This window comes from Phalacrocorax carbo, chromosome 7, assembly GCF_963921805.1.
Source record: "Phalacrocorax carbo chromosome 7, bPhaCar2.1, whole genome shotgun sequence".
NCBI classification, from domain to species: domain Eukaryota; kingdom Metazoa; phylum Chordata; class Aves; order Suliformes; family Phalacrocoracidae; genus Phalacrocorax; species Phalacrocorax carbo.
In genome coordinates, this window is record NC_087519.1 from 27,122,049 (window position 1) to 27,149,042 (window position 26,994).

At 42.9% G+C, this 26,994-nt stretch overlaps 1 protein-coding gene across 3 annotated transcripts in view; it reads right to left on the bottom strand.

Moving 5' to 3' along the window:
- The window catches only part of VPS8 (VPS8 subunit of CORVET complex), a 95,727-nt gene that overhangs the window by 12,665 nt on the left and 56,068 nt on the right, over positions 1-26,994 (bottom strand). For 2 of the 3 annotated variants that reach the window (XM_064457151.1, XM_064457153.1), the window contains 11 exons: positions 24,490-24,579; positions 23,986-24,032; positions 18,955-19,096; positions 18,185-18,274; positions 17,718-17,760; positions 16,865-16,977; positions 13,072-13,150; positions 11,511-11,593; positions 2,748-2,828; positions 1,173-1,342; positions 352-520 (listed from right to left, as the gene is read on the bottom strand). In XM_064457151.1, coding sequence (XP_064313221.1) covers positions 352-520; positions 1,173-1,342; positions 2,748-2,828; positions 11,511-11,593; positions 13,072-13,150; positions 16,865-16,977; positions 17,718-17,760; positions 18,185-18,274; positions 18,955-19,096; positions 23,986-24,032; positions 24,490-24,579 — 1,107 coding nt within the window. The remainder of the gene's footprint in view (positions 1-351; positions 521-1,172; positions 1,343-2,747; positions 2,829-11,510; positions 11,594-13,071; positions 13,151-16,864; positions 16,978-17,717; positions 17,761-18,184; positions 18,275-18,954; positions 19,097-23,985; positions 24,033-24,489; positions 24,580-26,994) is intronic. The other variant, XM_064457152.1, reaches the window with a different exon arrangement.

Genomic DNA, 26,994 nt, shown 5'->3' on the forward strand with positions numbered 1-26,994 from the left:
AAACAGTTTGAAAGGAACTGTCTCCAGTGGCCCATCCCAGGCTGTCTCAAACAAGACAAAGTGGTGGATGGATCTAGGAGGCAATCAGCTGCAAGCATCCAGCTTCCCCTCACACTGGCTAGCAGTTCCCAGACTTTCTGGATGAACACATTTCCATGACTTCCACAGCTCTGTACACCCACGTCAAAACAAAATGACATTTATAAATGTGACTAATTAGCTGGTGATCCTGTCGGACAGTTACAGATCCTAGGCTTGTCTGGAAGCAAAGACAGACATGAGAACAAAGCGATGAAATCTGTAAGCACTGCTCAAAGTTTACTTGACGAGAAACCACCTCACCAGCCTTACCTGTGCCAAGGATGCTCCAATTCCTTTTTTTAGCTCCGAGATGTTCTCGCTCAGTTTTCCCCCCTTGTTACTTGAGTTGCATTTATAGCACATCCACCTCATCAGGCCTTTAGTTACCGTCCCACACTCTTTACTCAACAGACACAGCGAATGGTACAAGTGGCCACAGCTGTAAAGAGAAGAATTCTGCTAGGTGCTTGAAAGCAAGGTAACACAGCCTGACAGCTTTGGAGGGGAAATCGCTGGTCAATGGAAAACAAGGCTGCTTATCGGTAAATACAGAGCAGCAGTGTATATACTCCCTTTGTACCTCCACACCCTCCTGTAGTGTTTCTAGACTTGCAAAAATAACAGTATGCCCATTTGCTGATACAGCTACAGATCACAACACTAAGGCAATAACGAGCTTGTCTTATTTTACAGCCACCTGGTCACAGACGGGTATATTGGAGATGCCAACAGAATATCTAGCCAGGTCTGCAGTAGATCCAAGATGTACAAATAAAGGCAAATGAATCCAGGGTGCTGCAGCTGCACTAACTGCATTGCTGGGAGAGATGACAGGTAAACTAACAGCTTACTGAATAGCTCTCTCAGAATTGTAAGGCCATTCTTGCCAGCTGAGGCAGAGCTGGCTGCATGCAAAGCAGGCTGGCTGGGATGAGTTTGATTAGCCAGCCCTTTTACAGTGCAAGGCAGCATGGATACATGCTCACAGGAATACATGTGATTACTTCTGCAAGTCAAAGACCAGTAGTTGGTTTTTTTTCCTTTTAAAACTACTAACATGATCACAGCTGTGATCCACCCATTAACTTTACCTGAAAACAATTATTTCATCACCAGTTTCTTGCCTTCTTTTGTACTGCTGTAAACAAATGCAGCAGTAATCCTGCTTTGGGGTAAGCCCTCTAGTGACAGAAGCTCTTAGGTTACACAGGGACCAGTGGAGATCATGGTTTAAGAGATTCGTAGTTGTCTCTAAAAGGGTCTGCATGGAAGACAATATACAGAATAATTAGGTCATTTTGTCATCTCCAGACTGCAGAAGCTCCATACTTACCAATTCTTCATAACAAGAAGATTAGCAGATTATTAAGAGCAAAACCAACCCTAAAAAATTGCTTCTTTGTTTTCTAGCCACTGCCCTCAAAACACTCATCCTTTCATCACATGTTAATGGAGACAGTACCTTTTCATTCTTAAGTAGACATGTCTTGTATTGATTTTTGTGCAAGAGCATTAAGAGAGACATGGTAGGCTCATTTTATCATCTTCCATACCAGACTCCACCCTTTTTCCCCCCCCCAATGTGGTAAGCTACTGCTTACATCCCCCATTTTAGGAGAAATGTAATAATAAAAATCAAAGCCCAAATGCACTATCACAATTCAAATATAAAAAAAAACACTGAACACTTCTCATCCACTAGTTTTTCCCAACTCAGATTTCAATTTCTGAAGAGCTAAAAGCAAAATATCCTTAGTTTTTAGTGGCCAGTGCTTCTTCCAGCAACAACAGGTATCAGGCATAGGTGCTCTGGCCCATGGTCTATCAACACTCTGCAGCAGCAACTCATAGAAGGCTGCAGAGGTTGTGCCACTGGTTCACATCTGGCCTAGTCCAGGTGTGACATGCAGCCTGTACCAGACAGCTGCCAGGCAATGACAGAGGACATGTGTTGTTCAAAGCAGACCTTTACCTAAAACCCAGAGATAACAGGTCTTTATGTTCAGCCCTCTACAGTAAAGCTATTTCCCATTTTACTTTTAAATTGGATGCTGCTGCATGGAGGCCTGAGCAGTAACTGGGATGGTAGTGCCCTACGGTAGGCAGAATGAGAGAGGGTGAGTTTGTAGGTAGATCATGCACTATGTTCTGGGGAAAATGAGTTTTAGAAGACTGTTGAAGTTTCAAGACTGCCTGGGATTTGAGACTGGACAGAGAAGGCAAGAGCAAGATAAAGGCGAGATCTCATCAGGTGACAAAGGAAGTGCAGCATTACCATTGGGAAGTGGCAAAACAGCCTAATTGAAAAGGGACTTATTTAAAGCCCCATAAAAAGACAAAACATACTGGTTTTGCACCTTTGAATCCCTAACTGCAGGCTGAGCTGGAGAAAAAGCAAACGTTTATCCTTCCAGTACACTTAACATAAAACTGAGCTACAGAGGTGTTCAGATCACTATGTACTTGCCAGGCCCTTCACTTGCTGTCTGTCTGTGAGCAACACAAACTCATTCCCCTTCCCCCAGACACAAAAATATAAATCACCTGCATGCCCATTTACTTTGCCCTGCAGAAAGAAATGGCAAATGAGAGAGAGCAGTAGGCTAGAGAGCTAAAAGTAATCCCTGTATACAGCAGTGGACAGAACACAAACGCATGCAACTTACTTGTTCATAGTTAAAAGTGTCCAGCATTCCCAGGACAAGTCCTTGAATTTCTCCAAGTTTCCCTTTTCCATAAACTGGATCCTGCATGAAGAAATGAAAACCTGCGGCTGAATAACAGGATATGACCATTCTGGCTTTTTTTAAATTTTTCTTTTTTCCTTCAGATTGTCATCACAAACAGAAGTTAGGACTTGATATTTAAAGATGCTGTACATGCTCAAGGACAGCAGAATAATCCTATGTATTGATGGCAAAATTGGTAATTCGCAAAACTGACTAGATGACAACATCAATACTAATTACCGTGCTTGGGTCAAAAGACTTCAAACACGACCTTGGAAACTTCACTCAGCAGACACAAGAGCTGACTGGAGAGTGCATTTGAGGAATACGGAAAAAACAGCAGAAAACACCCTGCAGTGACACAGGAGGTACCAACTCCCTCTGTGCTGCCGCTTGACACCAGCCGAGACGGGTGTTTGCTGGTCAGCGAGCTCCCAGGCTGCCTGAAGGGCTCCAGGCCCCACACCGCCAGTGTGCTTTTGCCCAGGTCAGAAGGTAATTCACTCCTCAGTTTCTGTGCATTCACAGAATCCGAAGCTCATTCAACACCCCCTCCCTCAGCTGCAGGTTGAAAGCACGCAGATCCAGTGGGCTGTGCAGCTGCACAGCAGTATGCAGGAACCCTGGCCTCACATCCGAGATGACAGAATATCATTCTGGGAAATGAGGGCCTGGCAGGCTCTTCTATTGCTGCAGAAATTTTTTCCACATGCCCTGACCAGCTTTATTTCCATGTCCCAGCACAAGTGAAAGATTGTGATACAAATCATTGCCCTGGTGAATCTCAAACACCTTCCCTCAGGCCTGGTTCAAACCAAATGTCTCTTTCCCCACAGCCACCCTGGCACCCTCTGAAGCATCACTCAGTGCAGGACAGGAACCCCGGTCTAGGGTGCATCACCCTGCTCTGGGGTGAGCTTAGCGAGGAGCCCTTTGCGAGCTGCTCTCCATGACAGCACGCAGCCTCTCAAACAGGCAGAGATGGGCAAAGCACTGGAAGAGGGGAGACTTGTGCGATGCCCTTCCCCCCTGCCAGGCTCTGTTGCACACCAAGAGAACAGGCTCTTGCTCATGGGCACACTGGACCATCCCAGGAAATACCTCTGCCCAACAACCCACATGGTGAGAGTTTGGTGACAGCTCCTAGTGGCCACAAGCGCTAGCAGCCACCAGCACTAGTGTCTCCTGGGCAGAACTGACCCTGAAAGACATCTCCATGCAGCTGCAGAGATGCCCTGTCCTCCTACCAACATGCAACATGGCACCACTTCCAACACACACGTGCCAGGAACACAACTTCTCCTACTTGTCTTCGCAGCAGCAACAGGATCAGACTAGAATGTAACACCATGACATTTTCCTAAAGAAGATGCCCCGCAAGCTGCTGGCTAACTGGCTAGGATCCAGCCATTGTTTCTTTAAAATAAATGGGAAGCAAGGAAGAAGAGTCAGATTAGTAGCAGGATCCACTACTGGCTACTGCAGTGGTGTGATCCACACTCCGTAGCTGCCCAGCTTCAGTTCTGTCTCTGGGGCCTACACAGTCTGGCCTGCAAAAGAGCAAGGCTGTGCACTCCCCACCCCAAACTGGCACCAGCGAGGCACACGCATTCTTAGAATCAGAACAAGACTATCCAGGAATGCCCCAAAAGAGGGAATTAATCTTTGAATTTATCAGGGAAATTCATCTTTGTGTTACATGCAAATGCCTGAGACTGACAGTCATTGAATTGGACCTGGAAAAAAGCATTTTGCCCTGCTGGGAAGCAGTAGAGGGATACTGGGGGAAGCCTGCTGGAAGCTGAGAGAAGCTGACTGGTGGAATGGACAAGACATTGGCAAAAATAGACTGGCACGATATGAAAAGGAAACTAACAGAGAAAGTAGAAAAATGATGAGACAGTGGAAATGGGAACAGAAGGAGCTGGGTGAACAAGTTCTGGATGTGATGAATGAGGAGTAGGAGCAAGGCTGATTCCATGCGGGGACTGAGAATAAGAGAGAGAAAGGATAATCAAGAGTGAAAAAGCAAGTTGTCAAAGATAACTAACAGAAGCATGGGAGTTACACTGCAAGATACCCAGAGAGATCACCAAAACAGCTACAGAAAACAAGTCGGGCAACAGTCTTCAGGGTAAATGTGACAGGCAGAAATGCCAACATCGAAGCCTAAATAAAAACAGCACTGAGTAATAGTGCTTGAGTCAGAACCAGCTGTAGATTTGGAATATACAGAAGAGCTCAACATGCTGCAGAGGCTACTTTTTTGCTAGGTGAACAATACAGCCTCAAACAACACTAAGTTTTCTTTCTGCTTGCATAATTTAAAAGCACAGAAAGCACACTACACTGAGTCACCGTATGAATTATGGAGGGCAACAGGGAACTAGGACTTCCAACACAGCATGTACGTGATCCATAACATAGAGCAGGTTATTTTTGTATCCACCAGATATTCACCTTTGTAAAGCACTCAAGTATATGGCCAAGGAAACCCAAACAGGTAACTCTCAAACTGTACAGATGCAACCTTTTACATATAGCAACTCAAACTTCCTAAGCTGCAAGTAGAGACTTTCAAAGCAACTTGTTTCTTCTCTGGATAAAGATAGAGGAAGAAGAGATGGAGCAGTTCATCCTGGAGGTCATCTCCAGGCACGTAGAGGACAAGAAGTTTATCAGAAACAGTCAACATGGATTCATCAAGGGAAGATCATGCTTGACTAACCTGACAGCCTTCTACGATGGTGTGACTGGCTGGGTCAACAAAGGGAGAGCAGTGGATGTCATCTATCTTGACTTCAGTAAGGCATTGGACACTGTCTCCCATAGCCTCCTCACAGGCAAGCTAAGGAAGTGTGGGTTGGATGAGTGGACAGTGAGGTGGATAGCGAACTGGCTCAACAACAGAACTCAGAGGGTCGTGATCAATGGAGCAGAGTCTGGATGAAGGCCTGTCACTAGCAGCGTTCCCCAGGTGTGTGTCCTGGGCCCAGTCCTGTTCATTATATTCATCAATGACCTGGATGATGGGATAGAGTGTAACCTCAACAAGTTCACTGACAACACCAAGCTGGGAGGAGTGGCTGATACACCAGAAGGCTGTGCTGCCATCCAGTGAGACCTGGACAGGCTGGAGAGCTGGGCCAAGGGGAACCTGATGAAATTCAACAAAAACAAGTGCAAGGTCCTGCCCCTGGGGAGGAAAAACCCCACACACCAGTACAGGTTAGGGGCTGACCTGCTGGAAAGCGGCTCTGTTGAGAAGGACCTGGGAGTGCTGATTGACACGTTGACCATGAGCCAGTAATGTGCCCTTGTGGCCAAGAAGGCCAACAGTATTCTGGGCTGCATTAAAAGGAGTGTGGCCAGCAGGTCGAGAGAGGTTATCCTCCCCCTCTACTCCACCCTAGTGAGACCACATCTGGAGTACTCTGTCTAGTTTTGGGCTCCCCAGTTTAAGAAGGACAGGGAACTGCTTGAGCAAGTCCAGCAGAGAGCTACAGAGATGATCAGGGGACTAGAGCATCTCTCTTGTGAGGAAAGGGTGAGAAACCTGTGTTTGTTCAGCCTGGAGAAGAGAAGACTGAGGGGGGATCTCATCAATACCTATAAATATCTATAGGGTGGGTGTCAGGACAATGGGACTAGGCTCTTTTCAATAGTGCCCAACGACAGGACAAGGGGCAATGGGCACAAGTTGGAACACAGGAAGTTCCACCTCAATATGAGAAAAAACTTCTTTCCTGTGAGGGTGACAGAGCAGTGGTGCAGGCTGCCCAGGGAGGCTGTGGAGTCTCCTTCCCTGGAGACATTCAAAACCCTCCTTGATGTGTTCCTGTGCCCCCTGCTCTAGCTGTCCCTGCTCAAGCAGGGGGGTTGGACAAGATGATCTCCAGAGGTCCCTTCCAACCCCTACCATTCTGTGAGACATTAAGAGATAAGAATAAAAGAGCCACCTGCAGCTTTGCAGAGGCTGAACATGAGTCTGAGGCCCAACTTTCAGCTGCTCATTTTTTCTCAAGTCATGCTGGATAATCTCTAAAAACATGGCAGGTAGGAACAGAATGGACTTTTCTCCAAAGAGGAAGCATGTGGTCTAACAAAGCCTTACACCAAGCCTGGCTGTCAAGTGCAAATGGTGGAGTTCATGCATATTTCCTGCCGGCAGGTTGCAGCTGTCTACCTGCCTTGAGCATGAAATCCAGAGCTGTAATTTCACTTCTCCAGCAAGTTATAATGCTTTCTTCCAATTTGATGGCTTCAGCCCCGACAAAGTTTACAGTCACAACAGCCTTGTGGGATCAATTACTTTTATGGAAGAATATGTTTCATTCATTCCACCTTACAAAATTTGCCTCAGTTTAGAATTTATGCATGCTCCAAATGCACTGTACAGGATGGCACATTAATAACAGTCAGTTGCACCAAGTCAGAAACAGGTCACAGCTACTGTTTCCAGGCTGGTATTTCCCTGGGGATGTGGCAACGCTCAGCACGGTAAGCCAAAGCCAGACTCGTGCCCAGCGCCGCTACCAATGAACACGTCAGGCAAAGCTGGCAGGTATCCAGATGCAAGCCAAAGATGTTAATGCAGCCTTTCAGCTAGTTCTGTCTCCTCCACTTCCAATTTCTTCCTTGGTCCAGGAAATAGCACTGACTTTGCTAACAGCGTTTACAGAACTGTGTTATTAAATGCACTAGAACTCAGAACACACATTCATTTGCAGCTTGTCCCATCTGCAAGGGGACAGAGCAACTATTGTAGATCAGTTTTATCTCAGCATTGACCTACAGGACTTGAAAGAAAAAAAACAGGCAGAGTCCTAAGCAGGGACAGAAAGAATTCAAGCAAAGCCTTTCTGCATCTTTCTGCTTCCACTCTGGAAGAGTTTTTAGAGATTCCTTCCTTCCCTCCCCACTTTGGGGCCCTTACAGGTAGATTTTAAACTTCTGGCTTCTCCGGTTCTCCATTTTGTAGGAGACATCAGATGCATGTACTTACAATGAATTCATGAAGGATTAAAGCTTTGTAAGGGAATTAACACTCAACCTTTCAGCCATCTTCAGAAAGCCTTCGCATCCTTAATGACATGGAATTTTTCTTAATGCCTAAGAGAATTCCTCTAGTATCTCGCCTAATACAGTTATTTAAGAATTCCTATTTAATAAATAACTTTACAACATTTTTAAGGATGACCAAGAACATAAACATATCAATCGTTATCTCATATGACTTCAATTTCATAAAGTTGAATCAATACACTATAATAGGCAGATGCCAGGAGCCTACCTATTTTCTGTGAAAGCCTGGTCATAGCCCTTTGCAAGGTGCCCTTTAGCAAAGCATTTTGATTGCAAAGTTAACATTTGCATAAGGTATAATCTGTAAGCAGAAGAGGAAGAAACATAGTCCACTGAAACTGCAATACTCCGATTCCTTTTCGGAAAAGGCAAGATAATCTACCTCAGTTTATTGATGTCATCCACCTTAAAAAACAACCCAGTTAATTCCTGGGCAGCTGTTGTACCTTCCAGACCTGCAGCTCCAGTGCATCTATGCTCTACCACCAAGACTTGACCTCTGTTGGAACAGCTTTTGAGGGTATTTTCAGACAAGCACCACTTATAATTTGGGATTTCACAGAAATATTTTGAGGGCTTGGAAAAGCCTGTATGCTCTCCAGGGCCCAGAAGAGCTGGTTTAAGAATTTACTTATAGCCATAGTTGAAGTGGCACATCAATAACATTTTGAACAAGGCCCTACATACTGCTCAGAGCCAAAACAGAATGGTTTTGCACCAGGGTTTAGCATTTTACATGGCTCCAAAAAATAACAAAGCTTTGCAAAAGGAATGCCTCCTCCCTGGCCTAACAAAATAGAGGCCTTTCTAGGTGAGAATGCTGTTGAGACAGATTGTTTTGGGGAAACACCACGTATGTGTGTCATGTTGTGATTCGTCCCCACAGGGCACTTAAATGGCATTCCCAGAGAAGCCAAGGAAGGAGATGACAGGCCACACTACATAGGGAGGCAAAAAATCCAGTGCTAATCTAACTAGCTAATCTAACTTCTATCTAACACGGGAAGTTTCTTTCCTGATCCCAAACATGGCACGGTTCAGAACCACTACTGAACCTTTGAGATGGGCACTCAAGACACGGCCACGCAGTAAGGCACACTCATTACCATTGCCAGCATCATCTTCCCAGCTGAATTCAAAGTGACATTCTTCCAAGGGCCAAGCTGTGCACCAAAACAAAACCCAAAGAAAACCTCCCACAGGCATCCAGTGCAAGCCCTGAAGCCATAGTTTGATACAACACAGCTACAAACACACAAGCAAAGGTGACGTAGTGCAATGCAATCCCAGAAATAAAGGTTGTTGTGAATGCAGTGCTAATGGAAATGTGTGGTTCTAAGCACAAGAACAAAGGATTAAATTAATGGTCTGTCTTGGTAACAAAGGATGCTGTTCCCAGCTGCAAAGCTGAAGAGGGTGTCTAAAGGCAGCAGACTGATAAGAGCCCAGCACAGACAAGTTATCAGTGGAAGACCCCATGTCCTAACACAAGGAAGATGACACGTTCGCAGAGTATCACACACCATTTTTCTGTTAGCCCAACAGAACAGACTGCAGACACGTATTTCAAACCTAGGTTCCAAACAAGGGAAAACAAAATGTGCATTTGATTTACAGAAACTTAAGTGGGATTCCAAGGCAAAAATCTACCTTATAACAGCTAGCAGCTTCTAAAGGACATGACCAAACTGGCCGAACCTAAAGCTGTCATCATTAACCAGAAGAACCCCAGAGATGCAGTAAGGGGCTGACAGAATGACTCTACTACCCACAGATCATTCGGGTAAGGTCACTCATTCCCATACATCTTAAGTGTTTGCACATACACAAGTGTGAGTGTGAGGATTTTCTAATGAGTTTTACGACACTATTTTCCCTACACTACTTTCTGAGCAACAAGGTACCAATTACTACTCCTATTTTATGAAGTTCTGATACTAATGTTCCTCACCTGGAATTCAGTCCTCCTCTCTGAATGCATTTTAAGCAGTCACCATCTCTCCCCATTTTTTGCTCTAGTTGTATAAAAACATCTGCATTTATCAATCGCTATTTTATCAGACTGAATTTGTAAGGCTGACCAAGGAAATGAAATAGCAATTTCCCCCTGCCTCCAAACCCAGTGACCAGAGTTGCACATGCTGCTTTAAATAATGCCTTACACATTTCTGTCCCTAGTAAAAGTACTTCACCTGACACACCGTAAGCATCCCATTATCCTTTGCAACAGTGCCATCACATCAACCACTTCCCTGTACAACAAACCGACAAATAGATTTAACTCATCTGTTGCCTTCAGGACATGAATGCCAGCCTCTAGAAAAGGTATTTTTCTATTTCTGCTAAAAGAGTCTGTAAGAACAGACATGGGATGAAATATCTGAAGACTGCAAACAAGGATTTCTATTTTTCCCAAGGGAGAACAGTATCTTCTTCCAAATTGTAACACCTCCCGGCTGCGCTATTTCCACAGTGGTTGCTGGTTTGCCTCTCGCCCCATTCTGGTAATTCTCAACACAATGCAGGAAAGCCTCCCTTGTCAACCTCCCCACTTATTAACTCACAGCTTCTCTATCATTTCCTGCCTACATGAAACATCAAACAAAGCTCAACAGGGAACTATATCTAATGCTCCACTTAAAACTAGACAAAGTAAGTTATTGAAGAGGCATTAAGTTTGCTCAACACTATCTACCTTTGATACAACCATATTTCATTTGATCACACTTCCTATCCACTCTTCTACAACATTTCTCACTGTCTTTAATTATGATTTTTTTTCCAAAATCCAAGATTGCATAATATTAAGATCAAACTAATAGGTTGCTAGAGGTGTGTGTTCACCCTGTGAAGCCTGTTAGCCCTTTCCCACATTTTCTTCTCATCTAGAATAGAAACCCTGAAGAGTAATTCAACGCTTTTTCAACACTTCAACCATTCCACTCCACAAAGCAATTTCTCCAATTAATTTTCTGTATTTCTCAACGTTTGCTATTAAATTCAAACCTCAACTTTTGTCTATTTTGCAAAACAAATTGTACCTTCTTGTGATCACTCAAGGCAAGATCCCATTTTGAAATCAGCTCTTCTACAAGATGTTTGTTGCTCACTAATAAACACCTCTAAAATAATATATTGCACCATCAATCAAAGTGGCCCAGCCGAGCTCTTTCTCCAAAGCCTACAAACTTTGCTTCAGTGTTTTCACAACTGTCCATTCCAGAGCCATAGCTAAACAGCGTTCAAGAAATTTAGTTCCAAGTTTTGAGAAATTCATAGTGGCTTTGCCTCTAAAACTGCTAAGTTTCAGTTCAAAGTAATTGCAACCTCTGAGACAATACTTTAATTGATTTGCAGAAATTACCTCAATTATCTTCTCATGGGTCTATGTGTTCCCACATGTCTTCTCAGAGCACCGAGTCTTTCGGGTCATTCTATCAGCTTTTCCAATTTATCTCTCACCAACTGAACTTCTACTGAAATACTCTGAATCAGACAATTAGCTAATCTGATCTTTAACAACATGGAAATGGCTATCACATCAGGAATTTTTCAGCTCTTCCCAATAACTGAGTGGCACAGCTTGGTAAAAGCTGCTTCTCTTCAGAAACTCACCTGTAGAATTCTCTGCAGAATTAAAGGAAGAGCAATAAATGCAGCCATGTTGTTCAGCACTTGCATTGTCAAGCTCTTCAAAGCTGAAATACCAAACATAAAAGCCACCAGCAGTTCATTAGGATTCATGGAGAAAGAGAGATCAATCCTTCAGATTAAGAGAGTTTTATTTCAGTTCATGTTTTCAGTTTTGAAAATGGTTTTTATATTTTTTTCTTCTGCTTGTTTTGCATGCAGCTTTTTGTATCAGAAGGTATATTTAAAAGCTTTCAGTATCATGATGCCTCTCCCTTCCCCTCCCACTCCCTACCTACAGTAAACGTTCACATTTTGAGACTTAATTTGTAGCACTGTCATTCGCTTTTCCTACTGCTACCAAAAACCGGTTTGGATGCCTTGTCCATGTTATAGTCCCACATACTCTAAAATTCCCTAGCATTAACCTTTGCATGAAACTTGTTCCTCGATCCCCAATTCCCCAAAGTAAGAGCCAATATTAAGATATGCATGGACCCAGCAATTCAGCTTCTTTGTGGGGATAATTAACTAGTTAGAGCAGTTTGGGAAGTATGTACATTAGGAATGAAAACAAAATAGTTATGCATGATCCAAGTGTATTACCCTCTCATAATGTCTAATATCACTTCAGATGATTACTTTTCTGCAGGCATTAGCTCCCAAAAATGGATAATCTGGGAGACATTCTGAACTTAGAGGAAAAGATGAGTTGAGGAAAGAGAGGTGATATATATTATAGAATATGATATATATTATAGAATATAATATATATTATATTCTAAGACTATCCCCAGCAGTCCAGATATAGCTAACGGTCACTGGAAGGAAAGAAATAGAGGGAGAACGAACAGCATGATCACCACCGCACCTACTTGTAATCCGTTGCAATCCTTAACCACACAGAACTACAATCACTGTGGAGCACAGGGCTGGAACGGACCAAAAGGGATTCTTTGGGATTCTGCCCCAAGACCACAATAAGCAGTATCTAAGCCCCTTTTTAACTAGCCTTAAGTCTTCCATAAAGGGAGGCTTTTCAAGATGTGTTGCTGACATGCACAATAGATTCAGGGCACTAGACCTGGACTAGAGAATTTAGCTAAGGCATTCAAATTCTACTGATTTTATATACAGTAGGCAGGTGCAGGGATAAGCATACAAAAAGGCTAGGCGTGGAAGACGACAGTATATTACGTCACAAGTTCTCAAAGTGCAGACTGCAACCTACTTACAACACAGAAAGCCTTTGTACACGCAGTGCACCTTGGCTTTTTCATAGAAACTGTCCTTAATGGAACCAGCTTATGAGCAGAGGCTGTGGTAGGGTTTCTCTTCCACTCAGGACTAAAAAAAAAAAGCTGCAGCCTACCAAACACCCAACCTGAGCTCAGTCCTACAGCTACTGCAGTTCAGATCTACTGCAGGAGCAGCAAATTTAGGAACTGAGTAACGAAACGCTTTTCTTCTATTCATTCAGCAGAGGAGGAGAGACAACACACAGATTTTTATTAATATTTGGGGTCACAAAGGCCAAAATACTTACATTCAGAGTATTGACACTGTGAAGAACCAGATAATTTCTGTGGGGACATCATAGCCTCCAGAAGGGGAAACCAGAGGGCCTGAAATAATTGAATGTGAGGGAAAAAAAACAACAGTAAGGACATGGCAGTACTACAAATAAGCTGTGACCTATGTCAGAGTCCATTTCCAAAGACTCACTTCCACATTCTGAAGAATAGAACTACGTTTCTCATTACTGCAATGGAACAAAACTGAAACATGTTAAAACCTCAGAGCAAAGCACTTAGGGATCGGCTTTCAGTCTAGATAGCTCATATCTTAGACTAAGATACTATTCTATTGGGGTCTGAGCATAGAAGACCTTTGGCTCCTGTTGCTCCCTCTTCTCCATTCTCATCTGTTTCTTTACTGGAATTGTGACAACAAAGAAATGTATTTTTACTCCATTCGGTCCCCAACTACTGCTCCATGTGAGGTAGAGACTACTTTCATAATAGGTAGTGCAATAAATGGATCTCAGCCAGAAAGGGACATCTAAATTCTCCAGGTAATACACAAGAGTTGTGAAAATTCGCATAATATTGTACTGGGAAAGCTGACCCTTCATTCGGTGACCAGAGCAAACTTTTACCTGGGCACTAACAAAGCAATTCCAGCAGTGGAACAGGACCCAGAGCGAGAGAAAACACTAACTCAAACCTATCCAATAAGGCAGGCAGCCCATAAGCACTCAGGGTGTGCATGCAGACACCTCTGCAATAAAACACAGCAGCTATCTGTTGCACAATAAGACCATTTAGAAGAAGAAACCAAACAGGTCACCTCATATACTACACAGTGCTCAGAAGAAATTACTGAATTCTTTCTTGACTTCCAGACATGCTACCTCTTCCGACACAAGAACAACGTTCTCAGTTTTGAATTCAGTTACATAAGTTATGCATAATCTTAGGAGTAGAGATGCCTTCTATGTCACTGACATTGGCAAAATGGAAATGCAGCCTTAGTACAAGGAGACAGGCAAAGCCAGTTCTCTCTGCGAAAGCTCAGGCAAGCTGTGTTGTCTCCACCCCTCAAAGACCAGGCTGACATTAAATTCAGGATTTGTGAACATATTAAGACCAGCAATATTCTGCAGCCACGGTGCCAGCAGCATCAGCTTTGTGCCACCATAAAGTTGGCTCAAACCTTAGTAAGCCTTTAGTGTCTGACTGACATTCAAGCCAAAATTTCAACTGGAGCTAAAAATGGGGGAAAGGATGTTGTCTCATGTGCTTCACCACTGCTGATAGGCTGTGCTTCATCCTTATAAGTGAAGATTTCTCTTTTATGGGTCTGAAACCTAAACCACTGCAAGAACACAAGGCAGAGGAAAACAATGACTGCTTGAGACATATCAGTATCCAATAGTTGGGGAAAGGAAGAAGCATGAGAAGAAAAAGTTTTCAGGACATGCAGAGGCCTTTGTTGATTTTAGCAATATGTACAGAGAAGGGATGGTGGGAGATGTGGTGATCAGAGGCCATCTTGGGCTTAGCGACCATGAAATGACAGAGTTCGCGATTCTCGGTGAAGTAAGGAGGCGGGGTCAGCAGAACCACTACCATGGACTTCTGGAGGGCAAACTTTGGCCCGTTCAGGGCACTGGTTGGGAGAATCCCTTGGAGGCAGTCATGAAGGGCAAAGGGGTCTAGGAAGGCTGGGCGTTCTTCAAGAAGGAAGTCTTAAAGGTGCAGGAGCAGGCTGTCCCTGAGTGCCATAAGACAAATCAGTGGGTGATTTATATTACCCACTGGTAATATAAAGATGACCAGTCTGGCAGAACAGGAAGCTTTTGCTGGGACTCTGGAAAAAAAGGAGAGTTTACCACATCTGGAAGAAGGGGCAGGCAACTCAAGAAGAGTACAGGGATCTCGTTAGGTCATGCAGAAAGAAAATTAGAAAGGCAAAAGCCCAGCTAGAACTCAGTTTGGCCACCGTTTTAAGAGATAAGAAAAAATTTTTACAAATACATTAACAGCAAAAAGAGAGCCAAGGAGAATGTCCACCCTCTACTGGATGTGGGTGGAACATTGCCACCAAGGATGAGGAAAAGGCTGAGGTACAAAATGCCTTCTTTGCCTCAGTCTTTAATAGTCAGACCAGTTATACCCAGGGTATTCAGCCCCTGGAGCTGGAAGGCAGGGATGGGGAGCAGAATAAACACCCCATAATCCAGGAGGAGGCAGTTCACGACCTGCTTCTCCACCTGGACACTCACAAGTCTACGGAGCCGGATGGGATCCACCTGAGAGTACTGAGGGAGCTGGCAGAGGAGCTCACCAAGCCACTCTCCATCATCTATCAGCAGTACTGGTTAATAGGGGAGGTCCCAGTCGACTGGAGGCTTGCTGATGTGACACCCATGTACAGGAAGGGCCGGAAGGAGGATCCGATGAACTACAGGCCTGTCAGCCTGAACTCGGTACTGGGGAAGGTGAGGAAGCAGTTCATCTTGAGTGAGCTCACCAGACAAGTGCAGGACTACCAGGGGATCAGGCTCAGCCAGCACGGGTTCACAAGAAGCAGGTTCTGCCTGACCAACCTGATCCCCTTCTATGACTAGGTGACCCGCCTAGTGGATGAGGAAAAGGCTGTGGATGTTGTCTGCCTGGACTTCAGGCAAAGCCTTTGACACTGTCTCCCACAGTATCTTCCTAGAGAAACTGGCAGCTCATGGCTTTGACAAACACTCTTCACTGGGTGAAAAACCAACTGGATGGCTGAGACCAGAGAGTTATGGTGAATGGAGCTAAATCCAGTTGGTGGCCAGTCACAAGCAGGGTTCCCCAGGGCCCAGTCTTGGGGCCAGTCTGGTTTAATATCTTTATCAACAATCTGGATGAGGAAATTGAGTGCACCCTCACTAAGTTTGCAGATGACACCAAAATGGGCAGAAGTGTCGATCTGCTCAAGGGCAGGAAGGCTCTGCAGAGGGATCTGGACACGCTGGATCGATGGGCCAAGGCCAACTGTATGGGGTTCAACAAGGCCAAGTGCCAGGTCCTGCACTTCAGTCACAACAACCCCATGCAACGCTACAGGCTTGGGGAAGAGTGGCTGGAAAGCTGCCTGGCAGAGAAGGATGTGGGGGGCACTGGTCGAGAGCCAGCTGAACATGAGCCAGTAGTGTGCCCAGGTGGCCAAGGCAGCCAACATCATCCTGGCCTGTATCAGGAATAGTGTGTCAGCAGGAGCAGGGAAGCAATCTTGCCCCTGTACTCGGCACTGGTGAGGCCGCACCTCAAATGCCATGTTCAGTTTTGTGTCCCTCACTACAAGAAGGACATTAAGGTGCTGGAACATGTCCAGAGAAGGGCAAGGAAGCTGGTGAAGGGTCTGGAGAACAAGTCTTATGAGGAGAGGTTGAGGGAGCTGGGGGTGTTTAGCCTGGAGAAGAGGAGGCTGAGGGGAGACCTTATCACTCTGTGCAACTACCTGAAAGGAGGTTGTAGTGAGGTGGGCGTTGGTCTCTTCTCCCAAGTAACAAGCGATAGGACGAGAGGAAATGGCCTCAAGCTGCATCAAGGGGAGGTTTAGATTGGATATTAGGAAAAATGCCTTTACTGAAGGAGTGGTCAGGCACTGGAACAGGCTGCCCAGAGAGGTGGTGGAGTCACCATCCCTGGAGGTGTTCAAAAAACGTGAGATATGGCACTTGGGGACATGGTTTAGGAAGCGCGGTGGTGTTGGGTTGATGGTTGGACTTCATGATTAGAGGTCTTTTCCAACCCTAATGATTCTATGATTCTATGAATTTTTAATTACTTTACCTCTCGCTGTTGCTGGTCTAAATTGTGTGAATTCCTTCGGCAAAGGGCAATTGTTTTCATTAAAGTATCTTCAATGTTTTCTAGCAAGGGAAGTCCAGCTGAGCCTAAGTTTTTTGGGGAAAAAAACAAATTGCAATTATAAAAACCATTAGATATGTTAACTCCAAATTGTCCTGCAAAATAAAATCATGCTGTTATAAAATCTATTTACTACAGCGAGCAACTAAATTATAAATACATATCCTGATTTTTGGCACTTTTCCCAAACAGTACAATAAATTGGGCATAAAACATTCATGTAATCCAATAAGGAAGATCTTAGCTGTGGTTTATGATACAATTAAGTAACAAATATGGGTACTGCATTTAATTAGGTGCCCATGAGTCCTTGGGCTAGTGAACAGTACACCTGTGCATATACTAATTTTCTGTAGGCAGAACATTCTTACTTCTCTGAGAAGTTTGCTTCAAAAAAGGCTACTTACAGATGTCTCTCATCACTGTTCATGTCCAATGCCTGCTAAAGCTCAGGAATGAGCATGAATGGATTCTAACACAGGAAACGTGTCTGATAAGTCAGCAAGAGTACCAGTCACAATCAAAAGAGCTAACAGGGCCTATGACCACACACAAAAATCCACCACATTTTGTTTAGATGTTACTCTGTTAACAGAGTAAGGAAGCACCATCAGAATGACTACCACAGCCATGTGAATATAAATTTTAAAAATGTCAATGCAACACCTAGAAACCTGAGAGAGGATCTCATTATGCTACGTGTCAGACATACGCCCTTGACATTTTTGTGTTTATCTTTTTAATAGAAAATTGAATTTAACGTGATAACTCTTACTTTCATCATCTTGTGTAAGCATCAGCAACTTGCTCTGCAATCGCTGAAATAAAAGAGAGAACTCCAAACAGTAAACTTGCAGAATCTTGATAGAAGTGTTTTTAAAAGGCACGGTTGCAAAGGCCTACCCTCATTTTCTTCCCTACTATGACTAAGCATAAATATCTTTCCAAATATGGAAAGGAAAACAGGAGCTGAAAGGTGATTATTAAGACCACCAAATTTCAGCATCTATTATCTACTAGATGTTTGTAGACAGGCTAGAAAAATATACTGATCTGCTAAGTCTGCAGACAACCTGTTGTTGCTTGACAGAAGCTAAATGCTTCCATGGATTCTAGTGGAAACAAATTGAGAAGCAATGACAATATCAAACCTTAACATATGCCATCATGCTGCTGGCATGTCATGCCAAGCTGACATGGCAAAAATGCCACATTCAGGATTTGGATTTCAGTGTACTGTACCTCAAGCATAACCAGAAAGGCACCATGGATATCTCCCTTCTTCTCCAGTAAATATGAAGAAGCTTCATGGAGCTGATGTTTCTGGGTTATCTGAGTTAAAAGAATAAAAAGAAAAAAAAAAAGGTTACTGTCTTTCTTAAGAGATCTGCCAGTGTTTGTTTACTCCCAAGACAGCAATGACCAGATGGTCAGAAAGGATTGTGTCTCTATGTGTTCACAGGCATGTTACCCAAGTCTGAGCATTCCTACTTCCCTGCTCTGGCTATACCACATTTGTTTCTCAACTTGCAGTATTGCCACTACCAGCATTAAAATCTTTAAAAAAAAAATTAAAAGCTATAAATTAAGATCAAAGACAGATTATTGAGAAAATTTGCATAAAGGGAAGAAATAGATGCTCTCCCAGCACTAGTCAAATTTTGGCAGCACTGCTTTCCAAAGACCCCAGGCCCATGATTCCATATACCTTTCTCATATTAATCAACATTAACACAGCCAATCTGCATTCTCTGGTTACTCAGTAGCTTCGGTGCACTAATGGCTTTTTCTTATTAGTCCTGAAACTACATTCAGAATCAATATATTAAATACAGCTAACCATGCTGCAGGAGAGCAGTTTAGCAGCTCAAAGGGACAGTGTAGGAAATATATTGGAAGAGTACCCAGGAACTAATTCACAACAGGCTAAAGTACTTTTACAGTACTTTAAAGAGATAGGTGCTAATTTGAATGCTTCCCCTCATCCCTGTACTTATACATGCCTTTCCTACCTGGATTGTTTCCTCCAGTCTGCAGTATTCCAGGACTTTAAGTGTCTCCAAAACCTGGTCTGGGCTGTATTGACACAGCAACTCAACAAACTGCTCAGTGATGCAGGGCGGTAAGTGTATCAGGTCTTGGTTAATGCCTTCTCTGGAATAAAAAAGGCACAGGACACTCAAGTCAAATTCTAGCCCAGAAGTTTGCTGGAAAGACGAGTTTCTTATTCAATTGTGTGTCGTCTTTTATCCTTAACAAAGAAGTAATAAAATCTGGATTTAAGAGAAAAATTATGCTGTTTCTGTTAGTTACTGGTGCTAGAGGTCTGTTAGTAGGCATTTCATTTGTTCTACGACATATTCTGCTGATGCTTCAGTATAAATCAGACTATCAAAGAACCCTGGGAAGAAAGATTCCAGCACAGGCACCTCTTTAGCAATTCTATGGCAAAGAGGTACAAAGAACTCTCCTAATTTCTTCAGTGAAACCTTATAGTCTCTGAGTGGTCTTTTTAGACGCTGATCATCTATTTGTCCTATAGTCCTTCTTTGCATGTTTTTGAAGAAGTATTTTGTTGCTTTTTGCTTATTGCTCCTGGAATTATTCTTTGACCCACTTCACTGCATTTTAATGTTTTGTCTGCTAGCATATGATCCCTTTTATCTACCTCATTGAGATATGACTTCATGTTTCTGTTAGGGAAACATCCCCATTTTTTATTTAGTTCCTCTTCTCAGACAGAACATAACTGGTGAATTGGGTTTTGCTCTTGCAGAGGCACTAACTCGATGCACTTTATGGTCATTGGTAGAGCAGATCGCCAACTGTAAGGTTTTGAACCAGACCTCACATTTTTTTTCAGCCCAAGGCTGCATCCTCTCTCAAGCATTTTGCAGCCAGCTGCACTACAGAACCACACTGAGGTGGAATTAAAGACATCTACCTCACATCCCAGCACGGGATCTGCTCAGGCAGCACAGATAGGTGAAGTCTCCAGCTTCTGCTGTGTTTCCTGCCCTTGTTACCTCCCTGACCTCCTCCGACCTGTCACAAGCAACACTGCCATGATGGTCAGGCACTCAGCAGCACAGACCTGATGCTCCTCTCATCTGGTTAGGGCTGTGGATAATACTGTCTGGCCTGAGCCCTTCAGGAAGCCAAACCAGGGCTTCCCTTCTGATTCTAGCCGAGGTAATTTCTGCAGGTGAAGCTCAGAGTACAATTAAACTCATTTAATAAAGATACCTCTGTAAAAAGGATTTCTCCAATTCCTTTCCAGCAGCAGCTGCTGGCCCTGCAGTGGTTCGTGCAGCGGCCATTTTCTAATCCCTTGCCTTATTATTAAGTAAACTCTGTAATGGCAGGGGGGGGACAAAACAGAGAGTGGAATAGCACGCAGTGCCCATGTCTGTCCCTATGTCTGACTGTTTAATACTGATCTTGTTTTTAAAAAGAGCAACATGAAGCAAGACATTTCAAAGAATTAGGATGGAAAGGATGATACTTTCCTAGAGATAGATATAGCACCTGCAACCCTTCAAAATGAACAGCAGTTAACAACCACTGTAGGTTAAACTTCATGTGATAGTTCTAGGATTGATGCATCATGCAGAGAAACAGATGTTTATCCTGCTCTTAAAACAGGGCTCTTAAACCTGTTCTAAAGCTCCTGCTAGGAAAGAAAACAGATCAAGGTATGTACTGTTTTTTACCTTTCTGAACAAAAATTCTTAACCAGGAGAAGATGTCTTGATGTGCAAACCCTACAACCATGGGATGGAAAAGGTCTGATATACAATGTGAACACATATTTTCTGGGAGCTACAAGAGCTAACAGGATTATCATCCAAGAAAGGCCAGGAAAACGCTGTGCCCCTAGCAAGCCAAAAGCAGCTTACCATGATTACGATGTCAGTCACTTGACTATAAATGATATTTGCCCAGAAATGAAAGCCTTACGGAGGTACTCACCACAGTGTCCAAAGTATGGACACAGTTGTAAAAAAATTGGTATCCAAACTATCATGATCTTACATCAAATAAAGGATGGACTTTTGAAGGACCAAACAAGAACCCTAAATTCTGGCCTCCTGCAATCACCACCCACTCCTCCCACAACACACACCCTATAAATTTCCCAATGCCTGTAAGGGGGTAAGTGTTCTACTCTTTTTGCAACTAGACTAAAATAAAGAAACATCTTCTATCTAAAATGATCTCTGTCTACCAAAATGGGAAAGATGGCAAGTCATACATTTTTAGCACAAGAACAAACTTCTAGCCTGGAAATAACTCTGGCGCCTAGCATTCATGGCTTCAAGAGCAAGCTGACCTCTTCCTTAACCACTTCACTAATAAATGCAGAGACTAGAGAATGGGAAGGAAGCTGGATTTTGATAATGTTAAAACCTAAGCAACAGTCTTGAGACCTGCAGGTCCTGCTCAGCTCAGTGAGATCAGGTTCATCTTCAATATAACCATGCCAAACATCTCCCCGCTATACTTTACATGCTCTTTCCTAACAAGAAGAGATAATCACTGGTTTCTCACAAAACCTAGCACAAGCGAGCCTTGTGAGTGTCACAGCTAGCTAGCTGGTCAGTGAGAAGAGCCACTGTAACAGAACCTAAAAGTTTCTGTATTTGTTGATTTATAGACCCAGAACACTGTATTGCTAAAGAAATTATTTTTGTTGGTATAATACACAAACACACGCTGCAAACAGGCATGCTTCACTGCGTTGGTTTTTTTCAGAGCAAAAAACTTAAGAGTTTAAAACGGAAATGCAGCAAAGGCTGTGATTAATGAGCTGAGCAATACACGCTACATTCTGTTTTCTGGGGCTTCTTCTAAGATACAAACATACGGACATTTGGTTTTAATTTCCCCAGGCAATTCCTACTAACACTGTTTTTTCCCTTCCCCCTTCCACCTCCTTTAAAATAAATCTCTAGCTAAATGAAATGGGCCAAATTAATCCCTAATGCAATTCCACCAACTAGGATAGTTACACCAACACGATAAGCCTTGTCCCCATATGATCAAGCAATCATTTGTATTTGCAACATTAAAAGCTCTTTTACTGCTCTGAGAGTCTTTATTTTAATAATACCTTTGCTCAAAAAAAAGCATATAAACATTTAGATTGACTGAAGACAGATGTTTTCAGAAGAACCTAATCACTATTTTATGTGTAGACATACTACAAAGTATATCTGCAGATTACGTCTCACATAACAAGATTTCACCCTTCTTCTCCACCTCAAGATACAGTTCATTTCTATAGGTCTTAGAAGCAGACAACCTCAGAGCACTGAAAAAAGACCACAGGACCTTGAGCATTATTAATAAAAGAGCCCCTCCAGCAATCTCAACCTCTACAGAACGCTTCTTACTGACAACATTGTTTAATAACAATAGGCTAAACCTTGGGCTTGCAGACCTTCTGCTTTATGGTCAGTCACTAGCACGTATGAATCCAAAGTATATAGCAATATTTTGTTCATTTTTCTGCGTAACTGTCCTACTTATCTTTTGCTTATTAATTATTCTGGCCTCAACAATCCAGTCAGTACATGGTTTATCTCCATTACTTGGATTGCTGAACATCTTACTGCAGTGCAGAGAATTAGTGGACTTTGGACCACAAGAGGGAAAAGGAATGGTTCATAAGCTTTCCTAAAAGACACACGCAGAATGTGACGAGCCATGTGGCCTAATACACATTGCTGAACATGAGCCTTGGAGGGAAACGCAGAGATCTTTTGAAAGATAAGATATAGGAAGCAACTTTCTGTTGCTGGTTTGAACACATTATGGGATGCTTTTGATTAGAAGGTAAGTACAGAAGAAATGGTTGTATTTAGCTTTAATTATGGTGGAGTTAAATTAGACACATTTATTACTCAGAGATTATGGAAGACAGTATGCATAAGATTAAAATCCAGGTTAATTACTACTTCCATTAAGTCTCACTTGCTGCAAGTGATATCACAGCATAAACAAAGTTCTACTTAACGTCCAGCTGGGTATCATTTCTGCTTAACTACTCAAGTTTTTTAAAAAACTTACTCATTTATTAACTAAATTTTTCTCCTATACAACCCAACCAAGATATTTTCTTGGCAAAATGCTGATTTTATGTTGACTTCTAAGAAACAAAATAGGTGTGTTCACACCCTCCATACAAACATGGCTGTAAGACTTAGGAAATCACAAAGCATGTTTTTTTAAATTATTATACCCAAAACATGATTAATTCCTGGTTCTAGCTTCCAAAGCATGCTTTTTATTCCACTTCAGTAAGAACTGAAACACTGACACCTGAATTAGATAATATTACTTTTTCCTCCTCCTCCTCAAACACAATTCATTTGTAGCTAATTGACAAAACAAGACCTTGCCTTAAACTGCATTAACAATTGCTTAATTGGAGCTGTGCATATATAAACATAAATGTCTTAGAAAATAAATAAATAAAATCAAGGTCTTGTAGCATTTGAAACTGATTCAACAGAAAGAGAACACTCAGTGCTGAAATACTGAAAGAACATGAGCAGATGGAGCAAGCAAGTAAAGAGAAGTTTGCCATGAGATATGGCAGCAATGCTAAAATAAGACAGAAATGAAAAATGCCAGTAGACCAAAACACTCTTCTGTTTATGTTAAACTTGGCCACCTTGGTCAAGTAATCCATCGGTGGGTTGAGAACAGTCACAGGGTAACCATTTCACAGCCTTCTCGAAGAAGCTGTTACAGCAATGCCCAAACTCCCACCTGTGTGGGGAAGGCGTCACATTGCACCCACTGGAACCCACACCACTTCCCAGTTAGGAAGCAGGCATGGGCTCTGCTAAAGGATATTCCCCAGAACACATATTTCTGTGCTATCCTTCTCAACTTTGTGCAGTTTGAAGAGCAAGTCACCTTTTCCAAGGCCTAAATTGGCTGTGGGCTGTATATTGATACAGTCTTTCAAAGGAATTTATTTTAACCCATGTTTTCAAGCTGTAGTTTGCAAATGATCTGTTTTTCTTACATACCTCGGATCAAGGAGACTCCTCAGAAACTGGAAGAGTAAAAACTGGTCCTGTACAACCAGAGGAGACAGAGCATTACTATTTTAAATAATGTACTATAAACCAGTGATTCCTGAACTATATCCACTGAAGAAAATACTGTTCATTGCTGGTGGCTGCTGAAGGTGATGTAGGCATTTGTCTTGCGTAAATACTCAGAGGATATGCTTGCTGACAACAGCTCCGTCTGACCTCTGAGCTCAAGCCATACTGAAACTCCAAACCAAAAACTGCGTTATCAAGTGACACAACCAGCACCTCAGAGATCATACATTTTTATGGCCAGAATTCTACAAACAGGCCAAATAATTTAAATGTAGTGATTCCTGCAGCTGAATAACTATCAAGCTATTTTTCTTCCATTTATGACACAGGGACAACCTGCCATTACTCTTAGGAATCATTTCTTACAAGAAAGGCAACCCCACTGGAAAGAAGCACCAACATCAATGAAGTCTGACACTTTACCTGGAGGTTTGTAATGATGCTCTCAATCTGCTCACTGAAGTGAATGGCTACCAGGTCAGCTGCTTTACATGGGCTCAGCAACAGCAACTCCTTCAGAGAGGTAAATGCAACAAAAACAATTACATTTCATAGACAATATAATTATGCAGTCTCATTGAGTACATTCATACTGTAACCACACCTTTGCCTGGATGAAAGCTGTAAAATAATGAATACCATCACAGAAAAAGTGATTTTGAAAAAATTATAAGGAAGAGTAGGAAGTTTTTAAAAAGGCTTTTTTGGAAGTTGATGATTTTAGTACACATAGGCTTAGTACGAACACAAAACTCTTCACACCGAGACCACATCTCAGTCCTAAGGCGAGGAAATTCTTTCATCGGGTTTTCTGACAACTGCCTTTTACCCCCTGCCAACAAGATCAGCTAGTGCCAACTAGAAGCCAGCAGGAAATTAAGTCCTCAGCTGGCCCTAGGGAGCTTCTCAGTCAAATGGAAAGTGTGTAACTCTTGAACTGAAGCAGAGGTTTAAAAGCAAGTTTCTTGTAACAGATAACTGTCCAGACCTGAAAAAAAGGGAATAATTTCTTCACTGCAACAAAAGGAAAAAAATCTTTAAGATGCCTGTGGGTTTGCATCCTGTCAACCCTGACGTAAAAGGCTTCATACCATAGACATTCACACAACCCAGAACATGAGGTTTTTTGCTCCTAATGCTTCCAGATGCATCCATGCCTCCAAACAGATGAGAAGCAACTCCTTTAAACCAATACTGAGTACCTGGTAACCCTTTCCAAAAGCCCCTGATAAGCCTACAAAGGAGACAGCATTGCTTTACTCAACAAAGATAGCTGTTACAGTGGTAAAGAAAGAAAAAATTCAAAGACATACATCTGGAGGAAAAAAAAAAAGTCTGAAAAAGTTACTTCACACTAGCTTGGTCTCCACACAGATGTAGCAGCCACTGAATTCAGCCAATGCCAACAACAGACCAGGGTGAAGGGAAGAAAGGAAGTAACAAAGAAGAGTGTGGCTACTCCACAAGCTCTTTAAAAAAGAGCTATCACAGAAGATGCATTTTGTGAGGTTTCCAAAGCAAAATTTGCCTACCATATTGTATGTAAAGCATCTCTGTAGTGTTTGACCCTACAGCTTTACTGCATGAGCCACAGCTCAGTTACTTCCCAGCGCTCAGGAGCATGACCCCTTCATGTCACAAACCTAGGCAATCCAAAGGACCCAGATGATCTTAACCACAGCAGTGCAGAGGAATGCAGAAAGGATGTAGTGTGACTGCCTTCATTTCTTTCTCTCTGGACAAACCCTCCCTGGAAGTCTTCAGGACTGCTGAAGATAGGACTGACTGGCTGGAGGGAGATGGCCCAGCCTCCCTGTAACTGACTGCAGCTCTTGGATCAGTGTGACCTTCATAGCCTACCTCCAGGCAAAAGGTTTTCGGCTTGAGTTTTCATCCTCTTCCAGGTTTGAGGAATTTGCAAACATGGTACTTCTTAGATAGACAGCCCTTGAGGAGACAGTACTGACACAAGGCACGTGGGTCTGAGGACAGAAAGTGACCACCACAAACAGCACTATGATAGTGCTTAGGCTTTATTTTCAAGATAAACATCAATGAACCACAGGTATGCAGGATGATGGCAAAAATAAGAAGTGGCTCTGATCACAAACCCCACTTTCTGTCATACGATCACCAGGAGGGAAGCCTCTCTAGACGCTGCTACTTTTAACTGAAGAGGCTGATTTGCTACTTTCATACCTCAGCAGATGAAAGGACAGTTGTTCAAAGACCTGAAATAACATTTGACTAGGATGGTGCTGTGAATTATTTTATGTCTTCTGAATGTCTGAGAGCAGAATTAATGCAATGGAAAAATAACAAAAGCGCATAGCAGCCACTAAGCTGTTAAACCATGTGAAATTGTATATGTTGTTCACCAATTCTGGGAAAAGGAAGATGCCAGAAGGGAAGAGGGAGTTGATGTCAGTGACAGTACCCAAGAAAGGTGACCTACAGAACCAGTGCCCGGCCCAGCAGCTTTTTGGAGGAATCTGCAAAAAGCACAGGTAAAAGCAGCCAGTAGTTACCTGCAAGGCTGATGGAATGGTGCAAGAAACCCTGTTTTTAAGAATGGCCATGGAAAGTTGAGAGGATTTTTTTCTGTTGTTTGCCAACTTCAGAAAAGTAAGCAGCTCTGACAAGTTGGCCACTGGGCACTTATGATGCTGTACAATAATCAAGAAGTGGCTCCACCAGATGGAGAAAACGTAAACAAACTCCTCAGTATGAAAAGCTGGCAGTCTTAGCCTACAATAAGCTTATCAAAATTGGTACAACACAGTGAGGGGGAACCCAGGACATTTCTGATTTGTCCTGAGACATCAAAACATGGAACAGCAATTGTAAAGGCCTCAGGCTGAAGAGGAGCAGCAAGAAGACCTACCTGTGATCTGATAAAGAGACAAAGTAAGGCTTACAGAGGGAGGC